This window comes from Macaca nemestrina, chromosome 20 (genome assembly GCF_043159975.1).
Source record: "Macaca nemestrina isolate mMacNem1 chromosome 20, mMacNem.hap1, whole genome shotgun sequence".
Taxonomy (NCBI): domain Eukaryota; kingdom Metazoa; phylum Chordata; class Mammalia; order Primates; family Cercopithecidae; genus Macaca; species Macaca nemestrina.
The window spans coordinates 11,966,131-11,977,792 of NC_092144.1; the positions used below are offsets into that span (position 1 = coordinate 11,966,131).

Sequence of the window (11,662 nt, forward strand, 5' to 3'; positions counted from 1 at the left end):
AGGCCCACAGTCCCCCAACCCCAAGCAGGCGCAGGCAGAGCCCCAGCAGGCTAACCACACTCACACTTCAGGCCCAAGCACCAACATGTCAGGTTTATTTCTCCTTTGCTCTCACCTGAGAGCAGGGCATCCAAATCATAACAAAACCAGGGCCCAAGAGCGGGGCGCGGCCCCCTGGGTGGGCCTGAACCCCAACTTCACCCTTCCCCCAGGCATAGGGCCCAGGCCAGGACCCTCACCCGAACGTGGCCAGGACTCCTTGTGCCCTAGGCCTGCGGGGCGGGGGCGGAGGCAGCACCAACATTGGGGATGGTCCCCCAAGAACAGAGGAGGAAGCCCAGCCTCCGGTAGGCAGTATCCACATCCACATCCACCTGCTCAGGCCGGCAGCCTCCAGACCTCTAGCGACACGTCCCCAGAGCCGGCCACCACGAGGTTGCCCTCAGCACAGACCTGGGACCGGGGAAGGACATGAGGAGTCAGGGACGATGGCGCTCTGGCCAGCTGGGCAGGGCACATGGGGCAGGACCTTACCCTATTGAGCGTACTGTCGTACTTTCGGGTGCAGATGGTCCTTGGTGGGTCTGTAGGCACGTGCACCTGGTGAGGGGCAATGGGCCAAGGTCAAGAGGTATGCCCCTGGCTGATGGGAGGTGGGGGAGGGGCAGGGACTGGGCAGGAGCCTCACCCGGATGGACCTGTCAGTGGATGTGGTGTACAAGGCTCCCACTGAGTACTGGATCCCAGTGATGGGAAAGCTGTGGCCCACGTCAAAGGACTGCGGGAAGGGGATCAGGAAACACTCAGGCGAGGCTCTCCCAAGGCCCACCCTCCCCCACACCACCAGGGGCTCAGGGGTAGGAAGGAGGCCCAGGGGGAGGAACAGGCAGGGGCAGGAGCTCCAGCAGACCCGGATAAGCTGCAGGCAGCCGTTGCGGTTGACGAAGACGTGCAGCAGGCCGTGGTTGTCACCAGCCCAGAGCTGGGGTTCCTGGTAGGACATGCAGAGCAGGTAAGAGTCCAGCTATGAGAGGGACAAGGGACAGGACAGCTCAGGCCGTGCTGGGCCTGCGACAGTCCCCATCTCTCCAGGCCCCTGGGGAGGGCCCACCTGCAGACGCTGCAGGACTCTGTTGGCTCGGCGGTCAACCACTACCAGGGTGCGGTCCTCGCTGCCTGAGATGATGTGCTGGTCATCCGCCATCAGGGCCAGCACGGGTCTGGAGTGTAGTTGCTGGCACTTCAACAGGGCTGGGCTGGCTTCATGGGTGATGGGCCGGGGAGGAGGGATATCAGAGCCCCTTGAAGGCCCCCTCTCCCAGCCCATGGGAGCATCCCGTGTCTCCATCCTGTCCGGCAAAACCCTCGATCTGCTCATTCCCCTACCCCACAGAGTGACCCCTCTCTCCTCTGCCACCTCAGCTAAACCCAGGCCTCCACAGGAGCCCCAGGCTTCTGCCCATCCCGGTCCCCATCCCATATCCCTCCTCCGATCCCATCTATTGTTCTTAGCACAGAGCTGACCAAGGGGGTCTCAGTTTTGCATCCACCCTCAGGTTGCCATGAAACATGCCTCTATCCCGCAGCCCTGCTCCAGCTCTGCCTGGACAAGGTACACTGCCCCTTCAATTAACAAAAGAAGAATGAATAAATAGGCCGGGCACAGTGGGTCACACCTGTAATCTCGGAACTTTGGGAGGCTGATACGGGCAGATCACCTGAGCTCAGGAGTTCAAGATCAGCCTGGGAAACGTGGCAAGACCCCGTCTCTATTTGAAAAAAAAGAAAAATGGCCAGGCACAGTGGCTCACGCCTATAATCCCTGTACTTTGGGAAGCCAAGGTGGGTGGATCACCTGAGGTCAGGAGTTCATGACCAGCCTGGCCAACATGGTGAAACCTCGTCTCTACTAAAATTTCAAAAATTAGCCAGGCATGGTGGCAGTCTCCTGTAATCCCAGCTACTCGGGAGGCTGAGGAAGGAGAGTCGCTTAAACCCAGGAGGTGGAGGTTGCGGTGAGCTGAGATCGCGCCACTGCACTCCAGCCTGGGTAACAGTGAGACTCCATCTCAAAAAAAAAAAAAAAAAAAACAAAAGAAAAAAAAAATGAATGGATAAATAACAGAAAATACTTACGTTCCAGGCAGTGTTCCTTCTAGGTGCTTATGTAAATGAATTTATTTATATATTTTTAATTACTTTTCATTTAGATATGGGGGTCTCACTATGTTGCCCAGGTTGAACTCAAATTCCTAGGCTGAAGCAATCCTCCTGCCTCAGCCTGCGGAGTCGCTGGGACTAGAGGTGGGCACCACCACACCCAGCATAAAAAAATATACTTAATCTACCACTGTTACTATTATCATCTTCCCCCATTAACCCATGGGGCTGGCGTGGTATTATTATCTGGATTTCACAGATGGGGAAACCGAGCTTCAAGCTTGTCTGGGGGTCACACAGGTAGGAAGTGGGACAGCCAGGATTCTAACCGGCCCCCAGGGCTGCCCAAACTTCATCTGCACCCGCTGCCCAAGTTGCCTATATTGTACCAGCACAGCACGGCCACTCCGAGTGGTGAGTATGTGGTTATGTGACTATGACCCCAGCCAGGCTGTGAAGCCCCATTGTCTCCTTCCCCAACATGACATCTCCCAACCTGGGCCCCAGGATTCTTGGCCCACCTCTGGGGTCATAGATGGCCACCTTCTTGTCATAGGTGCCAGTCACCAGGACGTCAGACAGGTAGGAGAGGCACAGCACGGCTGAGCTGGTCCTGGGGACACACAGACCACAGGGCTTTGGCTGTGGCCGGGCAGGGTCCTATCCCCCCAGATCCCCTGCCCAGACCCCCTCACACTTTATCTCGCCGAACTGCTGCCCATCTGCTGCCAGGTCCCAGAGCTTCACTGTGCTGTCCCAGGAGCCAGAGCACACGCGGTGGTCCTGCGCTGCCAGTGACCACACCCAGCCCTGTGGGATGGGAGCAGCAGTCACACACCTGCCACAGCCCATGGGGGGTCCCAGACTGGGATTGTTGTGTTTTTGCAGGTAAGGCTCAGAGAGGTCAAGAGACTCACCCAAAGCCACACAGCTCTTCCTCCCCAATGCCCACTGTGATAGATGCTGCAGTAAGTACAATACCCAACTTTGGCTCCAGGTGATCATCCCCATTGCACAGACGACAAAATCAAGGGTCAGAGGAAGGAACCCAGAGCAAGAACCCAGAGCAAGTTCCAGTTGATTACAGATTAAAGTTTGTGTCCATAGGTCAGCCTGACTTCACACCCCACCCAGAAACTTTTTTTTTTTTGGGGGGGGACGGAATTTCACTCTTGTCATCCAGGCTGGAGTGCAGTGGCTTGATCTTGGCTCACTGCAACCTCCGCCTTCTGGGTTTAAGTGATTCTCCCGCCTTAGCCTCCCTAGTAGCTGGGATTACATGCTTGTGCCACCACGCCCGGCTAATTTTTGTATTATTAGTAGAGTCGGGGTTTCACCATGTTGGCCAGGCTGGTCTCAAACTCCCAACCTCAGGTGATCCACCCGCCTCAGCCTCCCAAAGTGCTGGGATTACAGGTGTGAGCCACTGTGCCTGGCACAGAAACACTTTTTTTTTTTTTTTTGAGATGATGTCTTGCTCTGTCACCCAGGCACGAATGCAGTGGTGCGATCATGGCTCACTGCGGCCTCCACCTCCCAGGCTCAAGTGATCCTTGTACCACAGCTTCCCAAAGAGCTAGAACTACAGGCGCATGCCACTATGCTCTGCTAATTTTTTTTTTTTTTTTTTTTTTTTTTTTGAGACAGAGTCTTGCTCTGTCTCCCAGGCTGGAGTGCAGTGACGTGATCCTGGCTCACAGCAAGCTCTGCCTCCCAGGGTCACGCCGTTCTCCTGCCTCAGCCTCCCGAGTAGCTGGGACTACAGGTGCCGGCCACCACACCCGGATAATTTTTTGGTATTTTTTGTAGAGTCAGAGTCTCCCATGTTGCCCAGGCTGGTCTCAAACTCCTGGGTTCAAGCAGTCCTCCTGCCTCAGCCTCCCGAAGTGTTAGGATTACAGGCCTGAGCAACTAACTGCACCCTGGCCCAATAACATTTCTAAGTCAAGTTTTGCAGAGACTCAGCACCAGTGGTGGTTTGAAGCCCCATGACAAGTGATTAAGAGTATGGCCTCTACTTTGACCTGGCAAACCGTATCACCTCCCTCAGTTCATTCATCAGCAAATTGGGCAGAAAACATCCCTTGCCTCAGGAGCTAATACGCACAGGGTGGTGGATGCTGACTTACTGCCCACCAGTCCCACAGAGGAGGGCACTATCATGTATCTCATTTTACAAATGGGGAAACTGGGCCCCAGAGAGGTTGAGTTTCTCACTCAAGGTCACACAGCCAGGAAGCAGCACAGTGTGAATTTGAACCCAGCAACCTGGCCCCAAGCCCGAGCTCTCAGCCACCGGCCTGACCACCTTAGCGACTGGTAGAGATGCTCCTCCACAGTCACTTCTCACGAGATGACAGTCATGCTCAGAGTCGGCTGATCTCTAAGGGCAGTCTCATAACTGCTCTGCACTGGGCCTCTCAAGGTGTACCTGACATCTATTGAGCACCTACTGTGTGTCAGAGCCTGAGCTTGGCCGGGCACCGTGGCTCATGCCTGTAATCCTAGCACTTTGGGAGGCTAAGGCAGGCAGATAACTTGAGGCCAGGAGTTTGAGACCAGCCTGGCCAACATGGCGAAACCTTGTGTCTACTAAAGATTAATAAAAAAAAACATATATATACACACACATATATATATATATACACACACATACAAAAAATTAGCTGGGCATGGTGGCACATGCCTATAATTCCAGCTGCTCAGGAGGCGAGGTTGCAGTAAGCTGAGATTGTGCCACTGCACTACAGCCTGAGCAACAGAGTGAGATTCCATTAAAAAAAATTAGCTGGGCATGGTGGCAGGCACCTGCAATCCCAGCTACTTGGGAGGCTGAGGCAGGAGAATCACTTGAACCCCGGAGGCAGAGGTTGCAGTGGGCCGAGATCATGCCATTGCACTCCAGCTTGGGTGACAGAGCGAGATTCTCTCAAAAACTATATAAATAAAGGCCGGGTGGCTCATGCCTGTAATCCCAGCACTTTGGGAGGCTGAGGCAGGCAGATCATGAGGTCTGGAGATGGAGAACATCCTGGCCAACATGGTGAAACCCCGTCTCTACTAAAAATACAAACATTAGCTGGGCATGATGGCAGGGCACCTGTAGTCCCAGCTACTCAGGAGGCTGAGGCAAGAGAATTGCTTGAACCTGGGAGGCGGAGGTTTCAGTGAGCCAAGATCGCACCACCACACTCCAGCCTAGCAACAAAGTGAGACTCCATCTCAAAAAAAAAAAAAAAAAAAAAATTAGCCAGGTGTGGTGGCATGCACCTGTAGTCTCAGCTACTTGGGAGGCTGAGGCAGGAGAATCGCTTGAACCCGGGAGGCAGAGGTTGCAGTGAGCTGAGATCATACCACTGCACTCCAGCCTGGGTGACAAAGCAGGACTCCATCTCAAAAAAAAAAAAAAAAAGACTGAGCTTAATGTATGTCCACATTAATGCATAATGCATCTCCTTCATCCTCATGCTAATCACCCACTGGACAGAAGTAGAAACTGAGGCACGGAGAAGACACAGATCTCACCCAAAGTCACACCAAGGATAGAAAAGTCAGATTCAAATCTGTGTGATCCTGTACCAAAACCTGGGGCCTTAACCAAGATACCGTACTCAGGCCTCACACCTCCTATCCCCACCTGACCCCTCACCTCGTGGGTACTATTCCGCTTAGTACCCAAGGTCTTGACCAGAACCTGGCTGGGCTCCGTCCCCAGCTGCCGCAGGTCCCACAAGTTGACAGTGCGATCTCGGGAGCCCGACAGACAGAGTGACCCACCCTGGAAAGGGAGCAAGGTGATGTTGTCAGGGCCACCCTGGCCCACCCCTGCCTGGCCCCCCACAGACCCTGTCTCACCTGGAGCAGCAGCACTGAGTCAACGGCAGCCAGGTGCCCATCGGCCAAGCAGAAGTATTCGGCCCGGCGCCCATCCTCTGCCCAGCGGGACAGGTGCTCCTCCAGCGCAATGCAGGCTGCCGGCCAGTCAAAGTTCTTCTCTGTGGGTTACCACGAGTAGGGTGCCCGGTGGGCAGGGACCCTAGCACCCACGCCAGCTGGCCAAGCCCAACCCTGGCTTCCAGGGAACCCACCCTACACCAGACTTGGACAGAACCCCATGGAGATCCCTACTCCCGCCCCAAGCCAACCCAGGCTCAGGTCTTGGGGCCAACTGCCTGCCCATTTCCCAGGCAGGTCTAGGACTACTACTCACTCCAATTTCCAGAAATTGGGAACTGGGGTCTCAGAACTACCTCTCCAGGCCCCATCCCCCAACCCAAATTCAGGGGACAGCGGTCTCAGGATGTTGAGGTCTGACCTCAGGCTCAGCATAGAAGCTGGGGCCTCATGACTAACCCTTCCTGCCTCAGCCATCTGAACCGGACCAAGGGGGCTGTTCCTCAAAGAGTATCTGGAAACTAGGGAGCCTTGTCAATATGCAGAATGCAAACCCCAGATGCAGATTCAGTGGTATGGACAGGGTCCAAGCATCTATGTTTATTAAGCTGTTTGGGAGAGTCTGACCTAGGGGGTTGAATGGCAACACCTTGAGAATCACTGATCCCGGAGTGATCCTGATTCCTCTCTAAGGTTGAGTGTTTGATTACCTTGACCTGGAAGCAGAATCAAAGCTTCCAGGTTAAGGGTATCAAACACCCAAGCTGTAATACATCTTGGCTTAAGGGCCTGAGGATCCAGCTGTATCAGGATCAACAATATCGATTCAAAGGTCACAAGCTGTTCTCCCTCAGGAACCAATCAACTCAGGGCCAAGAGCCACTGTCTCACCCCTAACTGGGTCAAGGCTCTAGGGCTCAGAAGTTTTGACATCAACAGGTGCTGTCTCAGCTTGTAAGCTGGACTCAGAACCTGAGGATCCTTAGGCTCACTTTGAGCCCTAGCATAAACTCCAGAGCCTAAGGCTTCAAGTCCCTGTGTTAATCCCCAGTCAGGAGTCAGGGGCTTAGTACCACAAGACCCCAAGCCTGAGGATATTTGGATCCTGAGTCGTCCAGGGACCACAGTCTCAGGAAGCCAAGTGCCTGACTGCCTCGTGGTCCACCCAGAGGTCCTCAGGGGCTTCGGCACCACCAGTAACTACCTCAGCCTCCAGCCTGAGCCAGGACAGCCACGAAGCCTGCTCCAGAGGCTGTGTCCAGAACACCCCATGCACCTCTTCCCCGCCCCAAGCCTGACCTGGGAGCCCCCAATCCCTGGGTGCGCGCACCTTCCACCACTGGGTAGGGCGCGCGTACGCGGCGTAGCGCGCGTAGCCTCCAGGTGACACGGTCATACACGAGATCGCGCAGCGCGTGGCACACGCGCGACAGGACGTGGAGCACGAGGCGGGCGTCCAGGTAGGAGCAGATCTCGAGCAGCAGCTCCGGGGGAAGGCTCAGAAGGCCTGGCTCACTTACGGCCGAAACCTTGGACGCGGCCCGAGGCTCCGAAGCGCTCGGGGACGCGGCGGGCGTGGATAGCTGCGAGGGACGCGGGAACGCCAGCCCGGATTTTGGCGGACTGAGAACGCGGGCCACGTAGGCCTCGGCCTGCGCGTCTGGGTCTGTCTCTGACTCTGGGTCCGAGTCATCGTCCCAGGAGCGGGAATCATGGCACTGCCCTAGGGGAAGCTCCATGGCGACCGGGTGGGCGCTGCCGGTCTCGCGTCTTGTCTCCTAGGCAGCGCGAGGGCACTTCCGGCGCTGTCTGATGACGTTTCTGCGCCCACCGGAAGCGAGCGAGCGAAGTGAAACACTGGCTTAGTACAGAACACCGGCGGCTTGCAGGATCTTCTGCAACTGCGTTGGCCGTAGGCTGGAAAATACAGGTTCCTGTTTCTGCGCTTTTTTTTTTTTTTTTTTTTTTGAGACGGAGTCTTTGCTCTGTCACCCAGGCTGGAGTGCAGTGGCGCGATCTAAGCTCACTACAAGCTCCGCCTCCTGGGTTCACGCCATTCTCCTGCCTCAGCCTCCCGAGTAGCTGGGACTACAGGCGCCCGCTACCACGCCCGGCTAATTTTTTTGTATTTTTAGTAGAGACGGGGTTTCACCGTGTTAGCCAGGATGGTCTTGATCTCCTGACCTTGTGATCCGCCCGTCTCGGCCTCCCAAAGTGCTGGGATTACAGGCTTGAGCCACCGCGCCCGGCCGTTTCTGCGCTTTTTAAACTAGCATGTCTTGTCGTGCCGATACGGAGAGCCAGCCAACACTAGCTAAAAACGAAACTCAAGCCAGGCGGGGTGGCGCGCGCCTGTAGTTCCAGCTACTCAGGAAGGTGAGGGGCTAGGATCCCTTGAGTCCCAGGAGACTGCAGTGAGCCAAGATTGCGCCACTGTACTCCAGGCTGCGCAACATAGTGAGACACTGTCTCTTTAAATGAGACATAAATACTGCTCTGTAAAAAATAAACACTGCTTTATCGAAGGCATCTGTTATATGTGACACTGAGCTCAGAAACCCAAAGGCCCCTTTCCAAGTTTAAGGAGTAGCGATTGGAACTCTTGCCTCTTTTCCCACAGCCAGAAATATGCAGTTACACTGCAGAGGCCTCAGTGAAATGACTTTTTTTTTTTTCTTCAGAACTACCTCTCCAGACCCCATTCCCCAACCCAACCTTGGAGGACAGCAGTGCAGTCCTCCAAGTGGAGTGCTTGGCTCATTGCAACCTCCGCCTCCTGGGCGCAAGTGATCCTCTGCCTCGGCCCCCCAAGTAGCTGGGTCTACAGGAGCGCACCACCACACCCGACTAATCTTTGTATACTTTTGTAAAGACAGGGTTTCACTACGTTGTCCAGGCTGGTCTCGAACTCCAGAGCTCAAGTCATCCGCCCCCTACTCGGTCTCCCAAAGTACCAGGATTACAGGCGTGAAGGACTGCGCCTAGTGGAAAGTTACCTTTTTCTTTTTTTGAGATGGAGTCTCACTCTGTCGCCCAGGCTGGAGTGCAGTGGCGCGATCTTGGCTCACCGCAACCTCAGCCTCCCGGGTTCAAGCGATTCTCCTGCCCCTCAGCCTGCCGAGTAGCTGGGACTACAGGCGTGTGCCACAACGTGGAACTAATCTTTACGCTTTTTTCTTTCTTCTTCCTTTTTGTGGAGAACGCGGTATCGCTATATTGCCCAGGCAGGTCTCGAACTCCTGGGTTCAAGCTGTCCTCCCACCTCTGCCTCCCTGAGAGCTGGGATTACAGGAGTGAGCCACCGCACCCGGCCGAACTAATTTTTGTATTTTTAGCAGGGACAGGTTTCACCGTATTAGCCAGGATGGTCTCAATCTCCTGACCTCCTGATCCGCCCGCCTCGGTCTCGCAAAGTGCTGAGATTACAGGCGTGAGCCACTGCGCCCGGCAGAAAGTTACTTTCAACAGTAACATCACTTTTTTTTTTTTTTTTTTGAGACAAAGCCTCACACTGTCGCTGTGGCTGGTGTGCAGTGGAACGATCTCGGCTGGCTGCAACCCCGCCTCCCGGGTTCAAGCGATTCTCCTGCCTCAGCCTCCCAAGTACCTGGGATTACAGGTGCCCGCCACCACACCCAGCTAATTTTTGTGTTTTTTAGTAGAGACGGGGTTTCACCATGTTGGCCAGGCTGGTCTCCAACTCCTGACCTCGTGATCCGCCCGCCTTGGCCTCCCGAAGTGCTGGGAGTACAGTCGTGAGCCACCGTGCCCAGCCTAACATCACACTTGTTAAAACAACTGACCACACTTTTTAAAACAGCATGTTGGCTGGGCACGGTGGCTTATGACTGTAATCCCACCATTTCGAGAGGCCAAGGTGGGTGAATCACCTGAGGTCAGGAGGTCAAGACCATCCTGGCCAACATGGTGAAACCCCATCTCTACTAAAATTACAAAGAATTGGCCGGGCGTGGTGGCAGGCACCTGTAATCTCAGCTGCTCAAGGTCAGGCAGCTAACCAATCCACATAGATCATCTGAGCAGTCCTTGCTGTTTCCTCTACTTGACACTCTTCTCTACGTGGCTCTGTTCAAACATCATCTCAGTGTGGCCTTTCCAGGTCACCCTACATAAGATTTTAACCGTTTCCCCCATCATTCTCTGCCTTTCTGTTTTTCTCTATAGGACTTGGCACAGTTCCACTTCTTATTTTTTTTTTTGAGACGGAGTCTCCCTCTGTTGCCCAGGCTGAAGTACAGTGGTGAGATCTCCGCTCACTGCAAGCTCCGCCTCCCGGGTTCACGCCATTCTCCTGCCTCAGCCTCCGGAATAGCTGGGACTACAGGCACCCACCATCACGCCCGGCTAATTTTTTTGTATTTTTTAGTAGAGACGGAGTTTCACTGTGTTACCCAGGATGGTCTCGATCTCCTGACCTCGTGATCTGCCCGCCTCTGCCTCCCAAAGTGCTGGGATTACAGGTGTACGCCACCGCGTCCGGCCAGTTCCACTTTTTATAGTCTGTCCTCTCACTAGAATGCCGGCCTTATTTGTTGAATATTGGATGTATGTATTTTTTAATTTTCTCACGTTGATCTTTGGGCCACAACAAGGTTGCAGTAAGATTTTATTCTGGCTGGGGGTGGTGGCCCACATCTGTAATCCCAGCACTTTGGGAGGCTAAAGCAGGTGGGTAGCTTGAGCCCAGGAGTTCAAGACCAGCCTTCGCAACATAGCGAAAACCACCTCTACAAAAAATACAAAGATTAGCCAGCATGGTGGCATGCGCCTGTGGTCCCAGCTACTTGGGTGGCTGAGGTGGGAGGATTGCTTGAGCCACTGCACTCCAGCCTGGGTGACAGAGCAAGACCCGGTCTCAAAAAAAAATATTTTATTCTGAAGATTGTGGGTTTCCCCCCCCCACAGCTGGAACTACTTCTCATTTTCCTGAGTAATTGTAACTAATATTAATAAATTTCCCGGCCGGGCGCGGTGGCTCAAGCCTGTAATCCCAGCACTTTGGGAGGCCGAGACGGGCGGATCACGAGGTCAGGAGATCGAGACCATCCTGGCTAACACAGTGAAACTCCGTCTCTACTAAAAATACAAAAACTTAGCCGGGCGAGGTGGCAGGCGCCTGTAGTCCCAGCTACTCGGGAGGCTGAGGCAGGAGAATGGCGTGAACCCGGGAGGCGGAGCTTGCAGTGAGCTGAGATCCGGCCACTGCACTCCAGCCTGGGTGACAGAGCGAGACTCCGTCTCAAAAAAAAAATAATAATAAATAAATAAATAAATAAATAAATTTCCCTCAGGCCTGGGGCTGGGCTGAGCCTTCCACGAAAACCTTGACCCAGGGTTAGCTGATGATAAGAGTGCGGCAAGGCCTCAGCCCTTACCACTCCGTTTAGAGTACGGCAGAGGGGCGTCTTGAACCTGGGCTGTGATACTAATGGCTCACCCTTAGTGAGTTGAAGTCCCAGAGAATGAGCTGCACATTTCATATATGTTATGAATTTAATCTTCCATCTTTCACATTCATCTATCTTCCCACTCTCAAGTATCCCGGGTGCCCCCCACATTTCTTTACTACCAAAGCCAAGGACACACG

At 54.3% G+C, this 11,662-nt stretch overlaps 1 protein-coding gene and 1 long non-coding RNA gene across 3 annotated transcripts; one reads left to right on the plus strand and one right to left on the minus strand.

The window, feature by feature from the left end:
- Nucleotides 1-72: 72 nt before the first annotated feature.
- Nucleotides 73-7,847, minus strand: LOC105467038 (F-box and WD repeat domain containing 9). Of its 2 annotated transcripts, XM_011716356.3 has the most exons (10): nucleotides 7,385-7,846; nucleotides 6,016-6,155; nucleotides 5,810-5,938; nucleotides 2,858-2,970; nucleotides 2,682-2,773; nucleotides 1,112-1,260; nucleotides 911-1,024; nucleotides 689-778; nucleotides 535-600; nucleotides 73-453 (listed from the first exon to the last, which is right to left on the minus strand). In XM_011716356.3, exons 1-10 carry the CDS (start codon nucleotides 7,791-7,793, stop codon nucleotides 379-381), a joined length of 1,377 nt encoding a protein of 458 aa, XP_011714658.1. In that variant the 5' UTR covers nucleotides 7,794-7,846; the 3' UTR covers nucleotides 73-378. The 2 variants fall into 2 exon arrangements, with proteins under 2 accessions (XP_011714658.1, XP_011714746.1); XM_011716444.3 differs by lacking the exon at nucleotides 689-778 and having other exon boundaries at nucleotides 7,385-7,847.
- LOC139360209 (uncharacterized) lies at nucleotides 1,254-3,317 on the plus strand. The gene is made up of 3 exons (XR_011617404.1): nucleotides 1,254-1,842; nucleotides 2,420-2,574; nucleotides 3,049-3,317. It is a non-coding gene; the product is annotated as an uncharacterized lncRNA (long non-coding RNA).
- Nucleotides 7,848-11,662: the final 3,815 nt, after the last annotated feature.

Coding starts and splice junctions, on each gene's coding strand:
- LOC105467038 (XM_011716356.3), bottom strand. CDS start 7,793: ATGGAGCTTCCCCTAGGGCAGTGCCATGATTCCCGCTCCTGGGACGAT. Junction 5,939..6,015: donor ACTCAGTGCTGCTGCTCCAG/GTGAGACAGGGT, acceptor CTCCCTTTCCAG/GGTGGGTCACTCTGTCTGTC. Junction 2,971..5,809: donor AGCGGAATAGTACCCACGAG/GTGAGGGGTCAG, acceptor CCCATCCCACAG/GGCTGGGTGTGGTCACTGGC.